Source organism: Candida parapsilosis, contig 006139 (assembly GCF_000182765.1).
Source record: "Candida parapsilosis strain CDC317 annotated contig 006139".
NCBI lineage: Eukaryota > Fungi > Ascomycota > Pichiomycetes > Serinales > Debaryomycetaceae > Lodderomyces > Lodderomyces parapsilosis.
The window spans coordinates 509,731-525,257 of NW_023503282.1; the positions used below are offsets into that span (position 1 = coordinate 509,731).

Consider the following 15,527-nt stretch of genomic DNA (forward strand, 5'->3'; position numbering starts at 1 on the left):
AAAAAAAGAAAAAAAAAAAAGTGCAAAAAATTAGTGAGTGAAAAAAAATTAACAAGTAGAACGCGTCACGAAAAGCACCCACAAGCACCCGATGAGTGACAAATATAGAGACAACCTACCATGGTATGTATACGGTGAGACAATATCGTTCTCAATTATGTACTAACTCTCTCGAAGGGTTGAGAAATACCGTCCAGAGAACTTGACTGAAGTGTACGGCCAACAAGATATCGTCAGCACCATACGAAGATTTGTTGAAACGGGCAAATTACCCCACTTGTTATTCTATGGACCACCAGGTACCGGTAAAACATCGACCATTGTTGCCCTAGCTCGTGAAATCTATGGGCCCAATTACAAAAACATGGTTTTGGAATTGAATGCATCTGATGATCGAGGTATTGATGTTGTGCGTAATCAAATCAAGAGTTTTGCATCAACTAGGCAAATCTTTACTAGTTCCTCATCGCCGCAGTTTAAATTGATTATTTTGGACGAAGCTGACGCCATGACTAGTGTTGCTCAAAATTCATTACGAAGAATTATTGAAAAGTATACCAAAAACTGTCGATTTTGTATTTTGGCCAATTATTCACACAAGTTGAATCCAGCTTTGATTTCGAGGTGTACGAGGTTTAGATTCCACCCCATTGATGAAGCTGCTATACGTAGTAGGATTGATAATGTCATTATCAAGGAAAAAGTTAATATCACACCTGATGCATTGAATGCATTGTTGCAACTATCCCAAGGTGATATGAGACGAAGTTTAAATGTTTTACAAGCATGTAAAGCCGCATGTGGGGATGATGATGATAATAGTGAGACGATTGATGTTGAAATGATTTACAATTGTGTTGGTGCTCCTCACCCACAAGATATTGAAACTGTTTTGGATTCGATATTGAAACAAGATTGGACTACTGCGTACATGACTTTGAACAAGTACAAAATCGACAAGGGGTTAGCTCTAATTGACTTGATTACGGGGTTTATTGACATTTTGAATGATTACAAAGTAAAACCAAAGACGAGAATTGAGTATTTGAAAGGGTTAAGTGAGGTTGAGTATGGGATATCGAAAGGTGGTAATGATAGGATTCAAAGTAGTGCTATTATTGGAGTTATTAAGCAAGCTATGGAGAACGAAGGGAAGTAAAGGGCAAGACGTGCAGTTGGTATGCACGCACGTGTGTGCATTTTTTTGTGTATCGGAATTATGTACAAAACAATAGATGATGTGTACATTTCCGTGTAATGAAAAGCAATCCTCTTTTTTTTTTTTTTTGATGTATTGATGATAACAAGGTAGTTTTCTGGGCCAAAGACCATTTTCCCTTTCGTGGTCAAAGTAGTAACATACTACGTCAGATAGAGTTTTTAAGATTGAGGAGTGGAAAGAATGCATTGGAACATGGCTATTAGAAATGCAACATTACTTAAATTGAGAATCAAATAAACTCAAAATTGACTCTCTTGTGTCTCCCTACTTTCCCTCCCTCGTAGTATCTGGATAATAGGGGTAGGTTTGAGGCGAAAGGCAACATAGAGTCCAAAATACACTCGCGAGTGTGTTCCGAAGGAAATGTCGAATAAAGGAGAGGAGAGAGAATTCATCTGTTCAAAATCCACATCATCCAACAAGAGATAAGCGACTATGCATATCACCCACTTGCGATTTTGAGCAAACCAAATGAAGACAATATGAGTTTATCGATTGTTTTTTGTTTTTTTGCATTGGCTTGCAAAAACAATAGGAACACATGGAAGAAATACCTTTTCTTCCATAATTCTTGTTTTTTTACCTTCCACATGGGTGTTTAAACAATGTAGCAATGTGTAATTGAAACAAAAGTACAAAGAATCAAGAGTTTTTTTTTTTTTGATTCATCCCCATTGGTGCATTTTGTCGCCCTGTTTTTGAGTCGATAATTGTAGAATGTGTTTTGATAAGGCAAACTATCATGCATTGGGCAAAGCATCAATCAGAGGAGCAGACAAAGGATTGGGGGGGGGTATGTGTAGTTGAAAATTTGGGTCTTGTTCCAATATCCATTATGCTTTGACAAATTATTCATTTTCTTTTCGCAACTAACAATTTTGAAGCTCAACATCTGAGAATGTAACATCAAATTGAGAAAAGTTTCTTGTGCTTTGAGCAGAGAATTGAGTAGGTAGAGGAGGTAATCATGTAAATGAGGGGGAGGTAGAAAGCGGGGATATTAGCCTTTATGTTCAGCAAGTGAAAGAAAGTATGTTACACTTGCACCCCCCCTTTAATGTCACATTCAAGTCCATATGACGTATGAAACGTTGAGCGTATATTAATTTTCAAACAGCAATTGTATGCATTTTCTAACCCGCAAGTTTTAATCAGAAAAAGAAAAAAGAATAATACGAAGTTAGGTAATTAGTGGTTTTACTCTATAATTTGATGATGATGGACAAGGAACGTTTCTCATGTTCTCTCTCTCTATCTCTGTGTATATATGTGTGTGTGTGTGTGTGTACATTGGGTTAAAATTGAATGTTGGCATTTTTGTGCTTCAACATCCTAGACACCCACATGTTTTCTTCTATCTTAAAGTGAAAAGTCATTTTCGTCTTTGTTTCTTCTTCTTTATTTACTTCTATTGTCGGAGTTTTGCAACAAAGAAATAATGCAAACAAGGAGAAGAGAGACAATAGAACAAGAAGTTCTTTTCCCCAAGTATGGTAAAAGTTGACTTAGTAATTGAGTGAATAGGTGTGTACCATTGTTTATTTTATGCGATTCAACTTGCTTATCAAGCATCTTTCCGAGCAATGGTAGTACTTTTGTTTGCTTGTTTTTGTTTTTGTTTTTTTTTTTAGTGCCGATAGCTGTCTGAGGGTATAAGAAACCGGGTGAAAATTTTGTAAGGGAATGGGATTGGGAATGGGAGGAGGAGGGCAGAAGGAAGGGTGTGTTTGCTAAGTACTCCCGGCATAAAATGCAATTGCTTCTTCCTTTTGTTCGCATGCAACATCTAAAACCGGATTTATGTCATTCTCTCTATCATTTAGTAGACCTTGATTCCGAAAACCGAGGTTTCTTTAGGATCCCACCGTTGAATTTTGAATAGCTTTGACGATAATTGAGTAAGATGTATACAGACAGACAAGAGAATAGAGCAAGTAAGGAGGAGCTACAGTCGGAGGGAATGGAAACTAATCCTTAATCACAAATAAGGTGGGGTATGTCCTTAACCTGAAATTTGGTAGCTGCTTATCTGGTACAGTGAACGTTTCTTTTCCCTATTATTATTACTTTGTCACACATTTTTGCTATATTTGATGATCATCATTAATGGTTAAGTTACCTACGTCTTTGGATTTGTAGAAGGTTCTTGAATAAGTTCTTGGGACATAAAATGAAGGATGGTAGAGAGAGAGAGAGAACGTTTTGGTAGAAGAAAGACAAAGATAAAGAAGAAGAAGAAGAAGAAGAAGAAGGAGAAGCGTAAAGAACAAAGTGTAAATATAGCAGTTTGTACATTGTACACACACACAATTCTTAAGAAAAAAAAAAAAAAAACAAAAAGGAGGGGAGAGAAGTAATTCAACGCCCCTCTTACTATACGACCTCTCTATCTCTTTATGCTTTCACTTCTCCGCAAAAACCAACCATCAGAATGAGACTTGCTTTTTGCTCTAAAGATCTTTCAAATCTCCTAAATTAGTTAAAAGCTCTATTGGCAAACCAAGGAACAGAAAAAAGAAAAAAGAAAAAAAGAAAAAAAAAAGGTGGGTAGATATAAAATACATAATGTTATTATTTTGATACACATTTTTAACCCAATTTGCGTAGAAACTAGTGGAAAAACTGTTCACTTTTACTATACTCCCAATCAATCAGCACCCCCTTCCTCTTTTACACAATACTATAAGATTCCACCCCCCCCCCATCTAGTAGAAGGAAAGAAGTTAGTTTTGGTTTGCTAATACACCAGTTATTGTTATTGTAAAGAAATGAATCAGGTGGTTTTATTTACATTGGCCTAGAGTCTCTTAAAGTTGCAGCAACAACAACAACTACAACAACTACAACAATTACAACAACAACAATAGTGAAATAAAAGAAATATTATCTCAAAATATATACATACATACTTTTAGTTTTGTATCTACTATGCTTGCTATATATATACATATATATATATATATATGTATGGATGTATGTATGTATGTATGTATGTATGTATGTATGTATGTGGATATTGTAGTAAGATGAGATATAGTGTGTGTGTTTATTAGCGTGTTCTAGTTGTTGCTTAATGAGTTATGCTAATGTTTTTGTAGTTGAGTCACTTAGTAGTTGTGTTAGTGTGTGTGTGTTAGTATGGGCGTTTGTGGGTGTGTGATATTTGGTATATGGTTGGTTGTTCTATTGTTTAGTGTAAGTAAAGGTAGTGTATATGTGTACAATTATAAAATATTATTATTATTATTATTATTATTTTTTGTTCATATAATGTGTGTGTTGTGTGTTGTGTGTTGTGTGTTGTGTGTGTTATTTTATTTTTTTATTTTTTCAATATTACACAAACTGTACGTATATGCACAACGTAATAAATGCTAGTTGTTGTTATGTGTAGCGTAGTGTAGTGTAGCGTAGTGTAGTGTAAACATAAATTTGCTGTTACACAATACCAACACCAACACTATTGTTTTGTTACAAGTTAGTTTACTACTACTTGTTTATTGTTTATTGTTTATTGTTGATTAAAATTTTTGTTGTCTTAGAATTTTCTATTTCTTCTTTCCTTCTGTGCTACATTACACTAATTCCATATACTAATACCCATTTGCATGTATATATATATATATATATATACCACTTTTTCTCACCAATTTTGTTCTTTTTTCTTTTTTTATTCCTGCTATACAGCATCAAAGAGTTGAATACTGGTTATTTCACTTACTTCATTTCATAACATTTTAGTTACTTAGAGCTTTATTACAAACAGAGAGAGAGAGAGACAGAGATTATATACAATAACTCATTCTCACTCAAACATATATTTATTTCTAAATTAGACGATTACATAAATTAAATTTTTCAAATTTTTCACCCCATACCAAAACTACAAACTACAAACTACAACACTTTGCCAATGACTGCTATTCCACACAATCAACAACCTATTCGTAAGTCTAATCGCATCAGATCCTTAACTGCTAAAGCATCATCCACTAACGATTCGTCCTTTTTAGTACCTCCTTTTCAAGTTACAACTACTACCACCATCCCCATGCACAACAAGAGAACTAGTGACAATGAGCCCCAAGAACAACAACCTAATACAAAGAGGAGGAAGAGATCATATATTGAAGAAGAAGAAGCATTGCATAGTAAAGACAAGATTGACCCTGTTGAAAAGTTGCTTTCCTTGACTAATACAAATGATGATTTCTTGCTGGATATAGAATCAGAAGACACCCCTACATCACAACAACAACAACTACAACAACATCAACATCAACATCACCAACAACATCACCAACAACATCACCAACAACAACAACAACAACAACAACAACAACAAAGTGATCCCCACCAACAACATCCACATTATGCATATGAACTCAGTTCAGAAGAGGAATCAGATGAAGAGGAGGATGGGGAATATGATGGTACAAATGAGCCACTTGGCATTGCCTCAGTCAATTTTACTGAAATATTGAATGATAATATAAGGAGATACTATAGAAACAGACTACAGAATCAATATAAAGATTCATTTGCATTGTTAAATAACAAGAGAGCGGAAGACCTACAGCAACAACCTCAACCTCAACCTCAATCACAACAAGCATCACAACCACAACAACATACACAACAAAACAATCTGCTTGCATCCCCATCTGTACCATTTTTTAGAAGTGTCAATTTTGGCTCCACCAAGAGGGAATATTCAGTGGAAGACTATGTCATATATGGAGATGAAGACGAAGGAGAAGGAGAAGGAGAAGAATTAGGCGGACAATCACCAAAGAGTGTACCTACTCAAACCACAGGAGGTTCAGATTCTCTAAACACTTCAACTACTTCATTAACTAGTTTAATGTCACTCACAACGGAACAGGAGGAAGCAGATGATGACCCTCATTCACAAATTGCTTCTCCTATTTCATCACCATCTACTACTACATCTTCCTTGTACACCTCGGAAAACAAGTCCAATACCAATACCAATACCAATACCAACACCAACACCAGCAACTCAACTACTACCCCAACCACAACTACATCGTCTACATTTAATTGGCAATTCAAACCAAAGATTAATTTCAACTACTGGAGGTTACGCAACAACCACAATGGATTCAGTTTCAATGGTGGTGGTGGTGGTGGTGGTGTTGTTGATGGTGGACAAGATGTGTCTAGTGCATTGAAACAACATAGTTTGTATACAGCTACTAGTGAGATGGTATCTACGGGTAATTTCATGATTAATGATTTTTACCTTTAGATGTATAGCTATTGGCTAAATCAGTGTAACCAAGTCTGGGGGACGGGGTGTATGGTGTAATACAAATGGGGAAGTTTCAGTCGGAGATGAAAAAAAAAGGAGGACAATAACCAAAAAAAAAAAAAACTTTTTTTCTTTCACAAAATGGATTTTAAAACAAAAGAAAGGAAAAAAGAAAAAGAGAAATTGGCTAGCAGTTCCGAAGTTACACAGAACCATGACAAGAAGAAGAAGAAGAGAAAGGGAAAGAGTGCCATTCAATAATCCACCTTGTACTACTGTTGTTGTTATTCTTATTGGTCTAAAGGTGTATTCATTCGTTTCTGGATTTTTAATTCACACCACTATTTATATACTAGTGTATAGTATTTATTTTGTTTTTATATATATATATATATATATTCATATATATTTAATAGGTTACTGGTTTTTTTTTTTTAGGATACTTTTTGTAACGATATAGTAAAACACTACACAATCTCTTTGCATAGTTGTGTTTTGCCATTGAGGAGGTTTGTCTTACTAATTATAGAAATGTGAATATACACCACCACATACTGTTTCTTGGTCCTCTTTTTTTGTGTATTTGCCCTTGTTCCCTTTCGGATTGGTAATTTAGTGGCGTCTACTGTAAGAAAAAAAAAAAAAATTTTTCACTTTTAGTCCTTTGTATGTGAAAATTTTTTTCATTACACAAATAGTCACACATATAAACAGAATACTCCATTTTTTTTTTTTTTTTTTTTTTTTTTCACTGTTTACCGTGTTATATAATTGTATTACATTCTACCAACATTTTATTGGCTCTAAAGAGCTAAGCTATTATTTATGACCTTCACTTTAACCTGTAGTACGTAACGTTTTTTGTTGATGGTCTTTACTTTATTGTTTGTTTTTTTTTTTTCTTATACAAGTGCTTTGTGTTTAGTAGACCAAAACTATAGGCAGAGTACCTTTCTAAATGAGACACTGTTTCTCCTATTTTACATACTACTAGGATGCTGTTCTCACAATGCGAATAAATTACACCCTTCAGTCATTAGTAGCCCCTTAAGCAATAGCGGCGCTTCTATAGTATGGTGCGAACGGGGCAATTACCAATAGGCGAGAGAGACGGGGTTCTATTTCCATGTCAAAATGAAGGAACACAAAGTATTCATGGCTTTACTTTTCCTGTATTTCGGTTCCGACTAATATGCACAGCCAAAATTTGCAAAGTTTGTTTTTACTTTTTACTGTATTGGAAAAGCCATTGTTATGTGCCTTTTTGCACTTTTTGACGCTAATCCAAGTTAATTTTGTTTTTTTGTATCTGAAACCAGCATTTTGGTGTAGACAGGATATACAAAAAAAAAAAAAGAAAAGGGCATTTGTTGTTGAAAGGATCGAATTGGCCACTGTAAATCCTTTGTGTAAGGGTCAAAGAATTACCGGGAGTTGTAGACTTTTTACAAAATATTTGTTGTCACTCAGAAAATTCAGCGTTTATCAGTTTGTAGCTTTGTGGTAATTTATATAACGTTCGTGTGACAATTAAAAGTGAGTTTTCCCCAACGTCTTGTTGGGAATAATAATCACGATTCCACCGTTTTTATTCCGTAGAATAACATTAAGACTAGATACGTCGAGCATTGATGGTTCCTGTTGTGAACCTCTCGCCAGGTTATCGGTTGGAAAGCATAGAGGCAATTCTTTGAGTCGATCAGCTTTTTTGTTGATTTCCAAAGGGCGGCCCCGACCCGGTGCATTTTACACCTAATTGGGAAACAAACAATAAGATTAAACAAGCAAAAACTGAGACAAAATGTTTAGTACAAGCGGCGTTTTTCGTAGTTTTTGTAAAAAAAAAAATTTTCATTCACTGTGTTTTATTATTATTATTGGAGCTCAAAGCAGGCCGTTGAAAGCACAAAAATAAAAAAAAAACAGTCTTGAAACCGTTGCAAAATAAATTATTCAAACACAAGCGGTTTGATTTTTGATGTATCAATTTCCATCGTACACATTGTGTACGATGTTTGTTTGTTATTGCAAAACTTTCCCGTTTCGTATTTGAATCGTCCCGACACAATCCGGTTCATTCACTTTGTGATTGGATCTGTTGAAGAGCGACGCCTTTCCTCAATGTAGCCAGCGAGGGCTTTCTCTGTAAAGAAAGCACCAGTTTAGCCTATTCTTCTTCACCTAAATCAAAATTTAAATCATGCTTCAATAATGCACTTCATATCAATGAGATGAGTTTAGAAAAAAGCAAGGCGCACAGAGGTGGCTATCTTACTGTATGCGTCCTCTCCCCCTTTTCCCCCCTTAACTTCATCCATAAAGCTGCCTCTTTCATGCTTTTTGTTCCATTGGGTAAATCGGTGATAAGATATGGACCCGTCTTCGGCTAGTTAACGTCGCAATTTGTTCTCTCACGACATTAATAAATGACGCGACAATCCTCCTCGGCAACAAAAAACACGTCAATCATACAAAACTTTTGATTCAATAGCAACCAACAAAATTGTGCCCTTGCTACACACATCACAGCACAATTACTTTATTCATTGATGGGGCTAACATCATCCTTATTCATATTCATTCTAGGTTTCATCAGCCCCTTCTTGTTGATTGTCTTCATTTTCCAATACGTACTACGTGATGTATCCGAATCTGAGAAGGAACAAGAATCACCAATCAAGGCAGGAGAAATAGAAGAAAAACACCAATCGGGATTGGAGAGTTTCAAAAATGGTTGGTTATTTGTCACCAATGAGTATATTGAAAGTACTGATGAGATCAATCGCAATACCACTTCAATTACTGAAGCAGTGGAGAATAGATCGGCTATTTCGTCATTATATAAACTAGTGAATAGGGAGCAGCAACAACAGCAACAACAGAAGCACAAACAAGATCAGATTACAGAGGAGACAGACGCAGATGCTGCTGACGCAAGAGATGACATTTCCATATCTGATGCAGCATCAATTAGTTCACAACACACCACTTCAACCACTCAACAGCTGCTTCTGTCGCCACCACCAGCTACGTCCACTCAACAACCGCCAGCACAAGTTAGACAGTCGTTAAAGAAGCACCGGTACTTTGGCGTGCTAAAACATGGCAATTTATTCCTATATAAGGATCAAACAATCAAGGATGTCAAACATGTCATTGTGTTGGGAAACTATTTTGTTAGTATCTGGCCACGAAATTTACCCGAGCCACTGTTGTTTACAAAATACACCGCTATTGCATTGATCAATGTCAATAAATTATCTGATTTGAATCAAGAATCAAACAAAGCACCTCGAGGCAGTTTTTTCATTTACTGTGACACCAATAGCGATAAAGAAGATTGGTATTTTGCATTGATTAGAGGCACCAAATTGGACTCTGTCAACACAACATCATCAATACCGGCAAGTTTGAGTCCACAAAAGCATGCACAAACATTGCATTTTTCAACCAAGGAAATGATCAATTTAATTCAAGCATTGTATAGCTCCGAGGGACATTTACAAACGAAATGGTTGAATGCGTTAATTGGAAGATGGTTCTTGGCCATAAAGGATACTAAATTTTTCGAAAATTACATCTTCACTAAACTTAGCAAGAAATTAAACAAAATTAAAAAACCAGGGTTTTTCAATGAATTTCAAATCACTGATATACAACCAGGAAGTTCAGCTCCATTTTTCACTTATCCTAATTTAAAAGAGATAAATCCAGATGGTACATTGGTAATCAGTTCTCATGTGTCATACAATGGTGGATTATCGGTAACAATTGCCACTAAATTGGATCTTACATTTGGAACTAAATTCACCACAAGAGAAGTTGATCTAGTATTGAAGATCTCTTTGGTTAATCTCGAAGGTCCAATGTTGATTAAATTGAAACCACCACCAAGTAATCGTTTTTGGTATTGTTATGAAGTTGAGCCAACGTTGAATTTCCAAATTGAGCCGATATTGAGCTCAAAATCGTTAAACTATTCATTTATTACAAGCACAATTGAAAAAAAGTTTAAAGAGGCAGTCAAGGAAAGTTTGGTTATGCCCTATTGGGATGATATTGAATTTTTCAATACTCTGCATGAATTGTATCGTGGTGGTATTTGGAAACATGATGGTGAGGAAGACAAAGAACTGTCAAGTGCAGATGATACAGTTTCTCATGATGGTCACTCATCCGAGACAAACACTGTTGACGAAGCATCGATTCAATTGTCAGAATCTTCTGACTTCAAGACCACTTCGAAAAAATCGTTACGGAGAATGGGCTCCACTATAAACGATTTTACGAAAAAAATGAAGAACAAGTCCAATTCACCTCTGTTGGATGAGTTTCCTGAAACAGGGGCCACAACATCCACAAGAGGCTCAAGTAGAGGTGCCACAAATGCAACCGATGCCAATGGTAACGGGTTGTTGAAACGTATAGGTAAATGGTACTTTAAAGATGATTACAGAAACAACTCACCTCAACAAAAGGCTGACACCACATCAGGTTTGAAAGCTTCACTGCTGCCTATGACATCTCCTGTTACTGGGGCTAGTGAAACGTATCATCCACCAGAAATGATTACCAATAGGCGAGCGCGCAAATCATCAAGTGTGTCATCATTTGGTAAAGATCGGACCTCTGGAAATGGGATTGGACAGGGACAGGGACAGGGTTCTGGTGCAAGCGCAAGTGCAAGTGCAAGTGCAAGTGATGCAACATTGCCTATTGCTTCAACCGAGCCCGTCACCGCACTGTCAATTCTCACTCAAGCATCGTTATCATCACCTAGAATTCGATCACCATCATTCAACTTTGCTCGTGCTGAGTATATACATGATCCACCAGTGAAGCCTGGTAAACGTAATGGTAATGGCGGTGCTGGCGGTAATGACGGTGCTGGAGAAGGAGGCTCACTCACCCCGAAAAGGCACTACAAATCAAACAGTGGTGTGACAGCTGCACAATTGGCATCATCGGGTGCATTTGCGCAGACTTTACAAAATATGCCCAATTCACCAAGTATGGAACAAGCGGGCAACAATGATGTGTTTTCAAATGAATATCAAGAGGCATCGGCATCCCCACATGCTAGTAGTGGTGATGGTGGTGGTGGTGGTGTTGGAGGTAGTGAAAAGCAGGACAATTTGAACATGTTGTTGTCTGCTGAGCCAACGGTGGCGTTATCTCAACCGAGTTCACCTAGTCGTTCAAAAACAGTTAGGAAGAAGCCCCCACCAATGGATGATTCCGATGGTGGTAGCACATAGTTTAAAGGCGTGTAGTTTAAAAGATGTACGATTTAACGACTTGTTGTTTGTAATCATTGCGGGATTCATGGCAAAAGCGCTTACAAGCTATATTTTATTTCTCTGGTATATCTCCACTTCGTTTTTGCCAAATATTTTAAACATTGATACCCAACAAATGACCGAATGGGTGTCGCCACTTGAAACAAATCAAAATTTGATCACCTCGATTGTCTCCAATGGTGAGCCGCAGTCGATATATTTAAATGAGGATGCGCTATAGCGATAATAGGACCCAGCCTGACAAAAGATACAGATACTCACACCATTCAAGGACACAAATTTAACTTTTGATGCAACTCTTTTTGCTTGTGCGGTTTGTGAAAGAACAACAAAGCGAGAGAATTTAATTTGTCGTGTACATTGTGATGAATTCATTATTCCTTCTGCACGTGCAAGGAGCAGAATTTGGCCGAAATATCTCATCACGGAAAAGGAGTATACTAACAGCAGACCCGGTGTGATTAACATGCAAGATGATATAAAAACACAACTGCCACTGCTCAATGAGACAGAACCCACGCTTCCATCTTCTGATACAACAAACCCAGCGATAGAGACGCCTCCTATCCACTTACCACTTATAGACCCCACATCAAATCCTGAAGTCCTCGTATTCAACCTTGATGATATAAAACAGCTACGCAACAAGTATCACATTTTGGGTATTCTAATTGGCACATTACAGCAATACCCTCAACAAAATATATTCTTATCGGTGCCGTTGAAGCTAAACATTTATGAAGTTTTATGGTTGGTTCAGTATCATTATGCAATTTTGATTAATCAATTGGCATATCGGAATGCCAAATTGAAGAGGCGACAGGAGCAATCACAGGGAAAGGTGGAAAATGATAATTTGACAGAAAATAACATTTTGGTTGTGGAGAATTGTGAGTCTGAACATGATGCCAAGCTAGCTCAAACATTCAAAGTTTCAATCCAATCGTACTTGTCTGCATATTTTAAACACAGCAATACCAAAAGCCTATCTCAGCTCGTTAATCATTACAAATACTACAAGTATTTACAAAACCGTGGATTCTATATCAATCCAGGATTGAAATTTGGTGGAGATTTGGTGATATACCCAGGAGACCCACTACGTTATCATTCTTATTCAATTGTAAAGTTTGATGTAGTTGATATGTATGATATCATTGTTGGTGGGAGATTGGCTACTAGTGTAAAGAAGAATTTAATCTTAATGGAGATGAAGGGAGAAAAGAAAGCCGACGATGGTGATGATGCAGATTTTGCCAATGACACTCTTTTGGAACAGTTGTTTGATGATGAGGATGAACCCATGTGTTTTTCAATCGAGTGGGCAGGTTTTGGATAGTTTATAGAACATGCCGGTGTTTGTAGCAATGCTAAATAGCTCTTAACTGTACTGTGTGCCTTGCATTCTGATTCCATGCATTTAGCTTTTGTGCTCACTTTATTTTACACTATTTTTTTTTTTTGGCAGATTTGACATTGTAAATCACGATCCCTGGTCATCACACGTACACTTTAGTTTACCCTATTGCAGGCCATCATCATACCCTTACACTATTGAATGAACCACGCGTATCCACTAAGAACGAGTAGTATCATCTACAATGGATCAATTGAGTGAAAATCTTGCAAAAACAAGTTTGACAAGCATGGAATCGACTAAAAAAGATGAAATAGACAAAGAAAATGCCGATACTAGTCTCTGTCCTGATTCCAATACTCCTGGGAATGCAAGCATTTGGTCACAATCGTCAACTGCCATGAGTCAGCCAACGGCAAATTCAGCAGATGCAATATCATCAAGAAGCATCAACTCTACAGATAATGGAATCCTCGATGCAGAGCAGGAGTATACACAGTTTTTTCTCGATAAAAGCGATTCAGATCCCAACTTCATTAATCTAGTAGAGCAGTTGTCAGAGATATTTCCCAACCTTGTCAAAACCGACTTGAAGATCAGATTGAAGCTTAGTGATAATGTTGAGCAACTAATGGAAGAGTTGTTTGTTGAAAGTGAACAAAGAGAGTTAATGGAAGGGGAAGGCATACATACAGAGCTTGAAGGGAAAGAGGTACAAGCTTCAAAAGCAGCAGAGCCAACGGATCAAGGGTTGACCTGGTACCAAAAGCCTGTTGAGCCTGCGTCCAAGCTTCAGCTGTCAAAATACGTGGTGGAGACATGTCAATTGCAAGAGATTTTCCCTCACTTTCACCCATCATTGATTGAGCAGGCTCTTATTAAACATAATGGAGATGTGGATGGTGCATCTATTGATTTGCTAGACCCTGATTCATTAAAATCAATGCAGACTGGCAGAACTGAAAGCAATGCATGGAAGGTTGATGATGACTTGATTAGTCGAGTCAAAAGCATTTTAGATGTCAATGATGGTGACACCTTTACCACCGGAGACAAGTCAGCACAACGAATACTTGACGACGAGAAAATCAAGTTTCATATATGCAAGTGTCGTCAAGATTATAGTGAGACATTAAAGAGCATTGTCGTTAATTGCAGACCAAAAGTACGACAACAAGTGACAATCAGAAATGTCGGTGGCCGTGTGCAAAGGGGTGGGCCCAAGAAAGTTTCAAGAACAAACACAGAATACCGTTTAGCATCCTCCACATACAAATATAATCCACATGGAGCAGAAAGTTTGGAGCTTCAACACATTTACATTGTTAATAAGCAGCTTCAAATGTTGGATAAATCTGTTCTCATCAATGCACTTGAGTTTTACGAAGGTGATTGTGATAAAGTGTTGCAATTCGCAATTGAGGTGTTATCGCATAGATCGATTGATAAGTTACCGACGATAGAATACGCTATAAACGTAGCCCCGATAAACAATTCGGCCAAAAAAAATTCTTACACCACCAATTCGATCCCCATCTACTCAGGTCTTGCGGAAACTTTCAAAGGTTACTCTGCGAAAAGGGGGCCACTGTCACTGCAAACCCCAACACCAACTTCGACAAAAGACATTAGCAAGTTTGTTTCGGACTCCAAGCTAGATTTACATGGAAAAACTGCGTTGGAGGCTCTTGCACTAACGAAAAGGGTTCTTGATGCATGGTGGCAAGAGGAAATAGAACAACGTATTGAACATGGCAAGCTTAACCTGTATGGTTCCTCAGGGGTATTTGTTAATAACTTGCTAATCGTAACTGGTCGCGGAATACACTCGGCGAATGGAGTAAGCATAATCAGGCGATACGTCAAGGATCATTTAGTTCGTAATGGCTATATTTTTGAAGAAGGGATTGGTAATTTCGAGGTCCAAGGTTTGCGGAAAAAATAGTGAGGAGGCTCAGCTAGTCCAATTGTGGACAGGTTTATCTATATAGAATTGGTGTTTGACGATTGTTATTGATACATGGGTCACAGCAACTTGTGTGCAAAAAAAGGGCGTTGTGGAATGTGACAAAGAATCTAGAAGAGACGTGTCGCGACAAAACGTGCGAAAATATGCCAAGCGACTAAAAAGATTGTAATCTTCTCGTCTACTTGTGAGAGTGAGGAATTGGGGTAGTACAAGCAAGGCCGAACGCCTCAAACTATGTTCACATGGAACACAGCGGGGGTAGAGAAGTAGCACATTGGTTGCTCTCTAACCTAAAAACAAAATGGTATACAAACCATACAGATTGTGTCTAGAATCAACAGTTAAATCTAAAGTTACCAAAAGTTTAAAAAAAAAAGGAGAAAGCCTCGATTGTTTTTCACGGC

General features: G+C 37.2%; 5 protein-coding genes across 5 annotated transcripts; all 5 read left to right on the forward strand. All coding sequences in view use genetic code 12, as the record gives it.

Annotated features, from left to right (window-relative positions):
- Positions 1–91: 91 nt before the first annotated feature.
- Positions 92–1,159, forward strand: RFC3 (replication factor C subunit 3; the record flags this gene model as incomplete). The annotated part of the gene is made up of 2 exons (XM_036810647.1): positions 92–123; positions 178–1,159. 2 exons carry the CDS (start codon positions 92–94, stop codon positions 1,157–1,159), a joined length of 1,014 nt encoding a protein of 337 aa, XP_036667163.1.
- A 3,976-nt stretch (positions 1,160–5,135) lies between these two features.
- CPAR2_502250 (uncharacterized protein) lies at positions 5,136–6,494 on the forward strand (the record flags this gene model as incomplete). The annotated part of the gene is made up of 1 exon (XM_036810648.1): positions 5,136–6,494. The coding sequence occupies one exon, from the start codon at positions 5,136–5,138 to the stop codon at positions 6,492–6,494; it is 1,359 nt and encodes a 452-aa protein (XP_036667164.1).
- Positions 6,495–9,046: 2,552 nt separating this feature from the next.
- CPAR2_502260 (uncharacterized protein) lies at positions 9,047–11,755 on the forward strand (the record flags this gene model as incomplete). Its single annotated transcript, XM_036810649.1, has 1 exon — positions 9,047–11,755. The coding sequence occupies one exon, from the start codon at positions 9,047–9,049 to the stop codon at positions 11,753–11,755; it is 2,709 nt and encodes a 902-aa protein (XP_036667165.1).
- A 508-nt stretch (positions 11,756–12,263) lies between these two features.
- On the forward strand, positions 12,264–13,136 carry CPAR2_502270 (tRNA splicing endonuclease subunit; the record flags this gene model as incomplete). Its single annotated transcript, XM_036810650.1, has 1 exon — positions 12,264–13,136. The coding sequence occupies one exon, from the start codon at positions 12,264–12,266 to the stop codon at positions 13,134–13,136; it is 873 nt and encodes a 290-aa protein (XP_036667166.1).
- Positions 13,137–13,398: 262 nt separating this feature from the next.
- Positions 13,399–15,099, forward strand: CPAR2_502280 (uncharacterized protein; the record flags this gene model as incomplete). Its single annotated transcript, XM_036810651.1, has 1 exon — positions 13,399–15,099. One exon carries the CDS (start codon positions 13,399–13,401, stop codon positions 15,097–15,099), a length of 1,701 nt encoding a protein of 566 aa, XP_036667167.1.
- Positions 15,100–15,527: the final 428 nt, after the last annotated feature.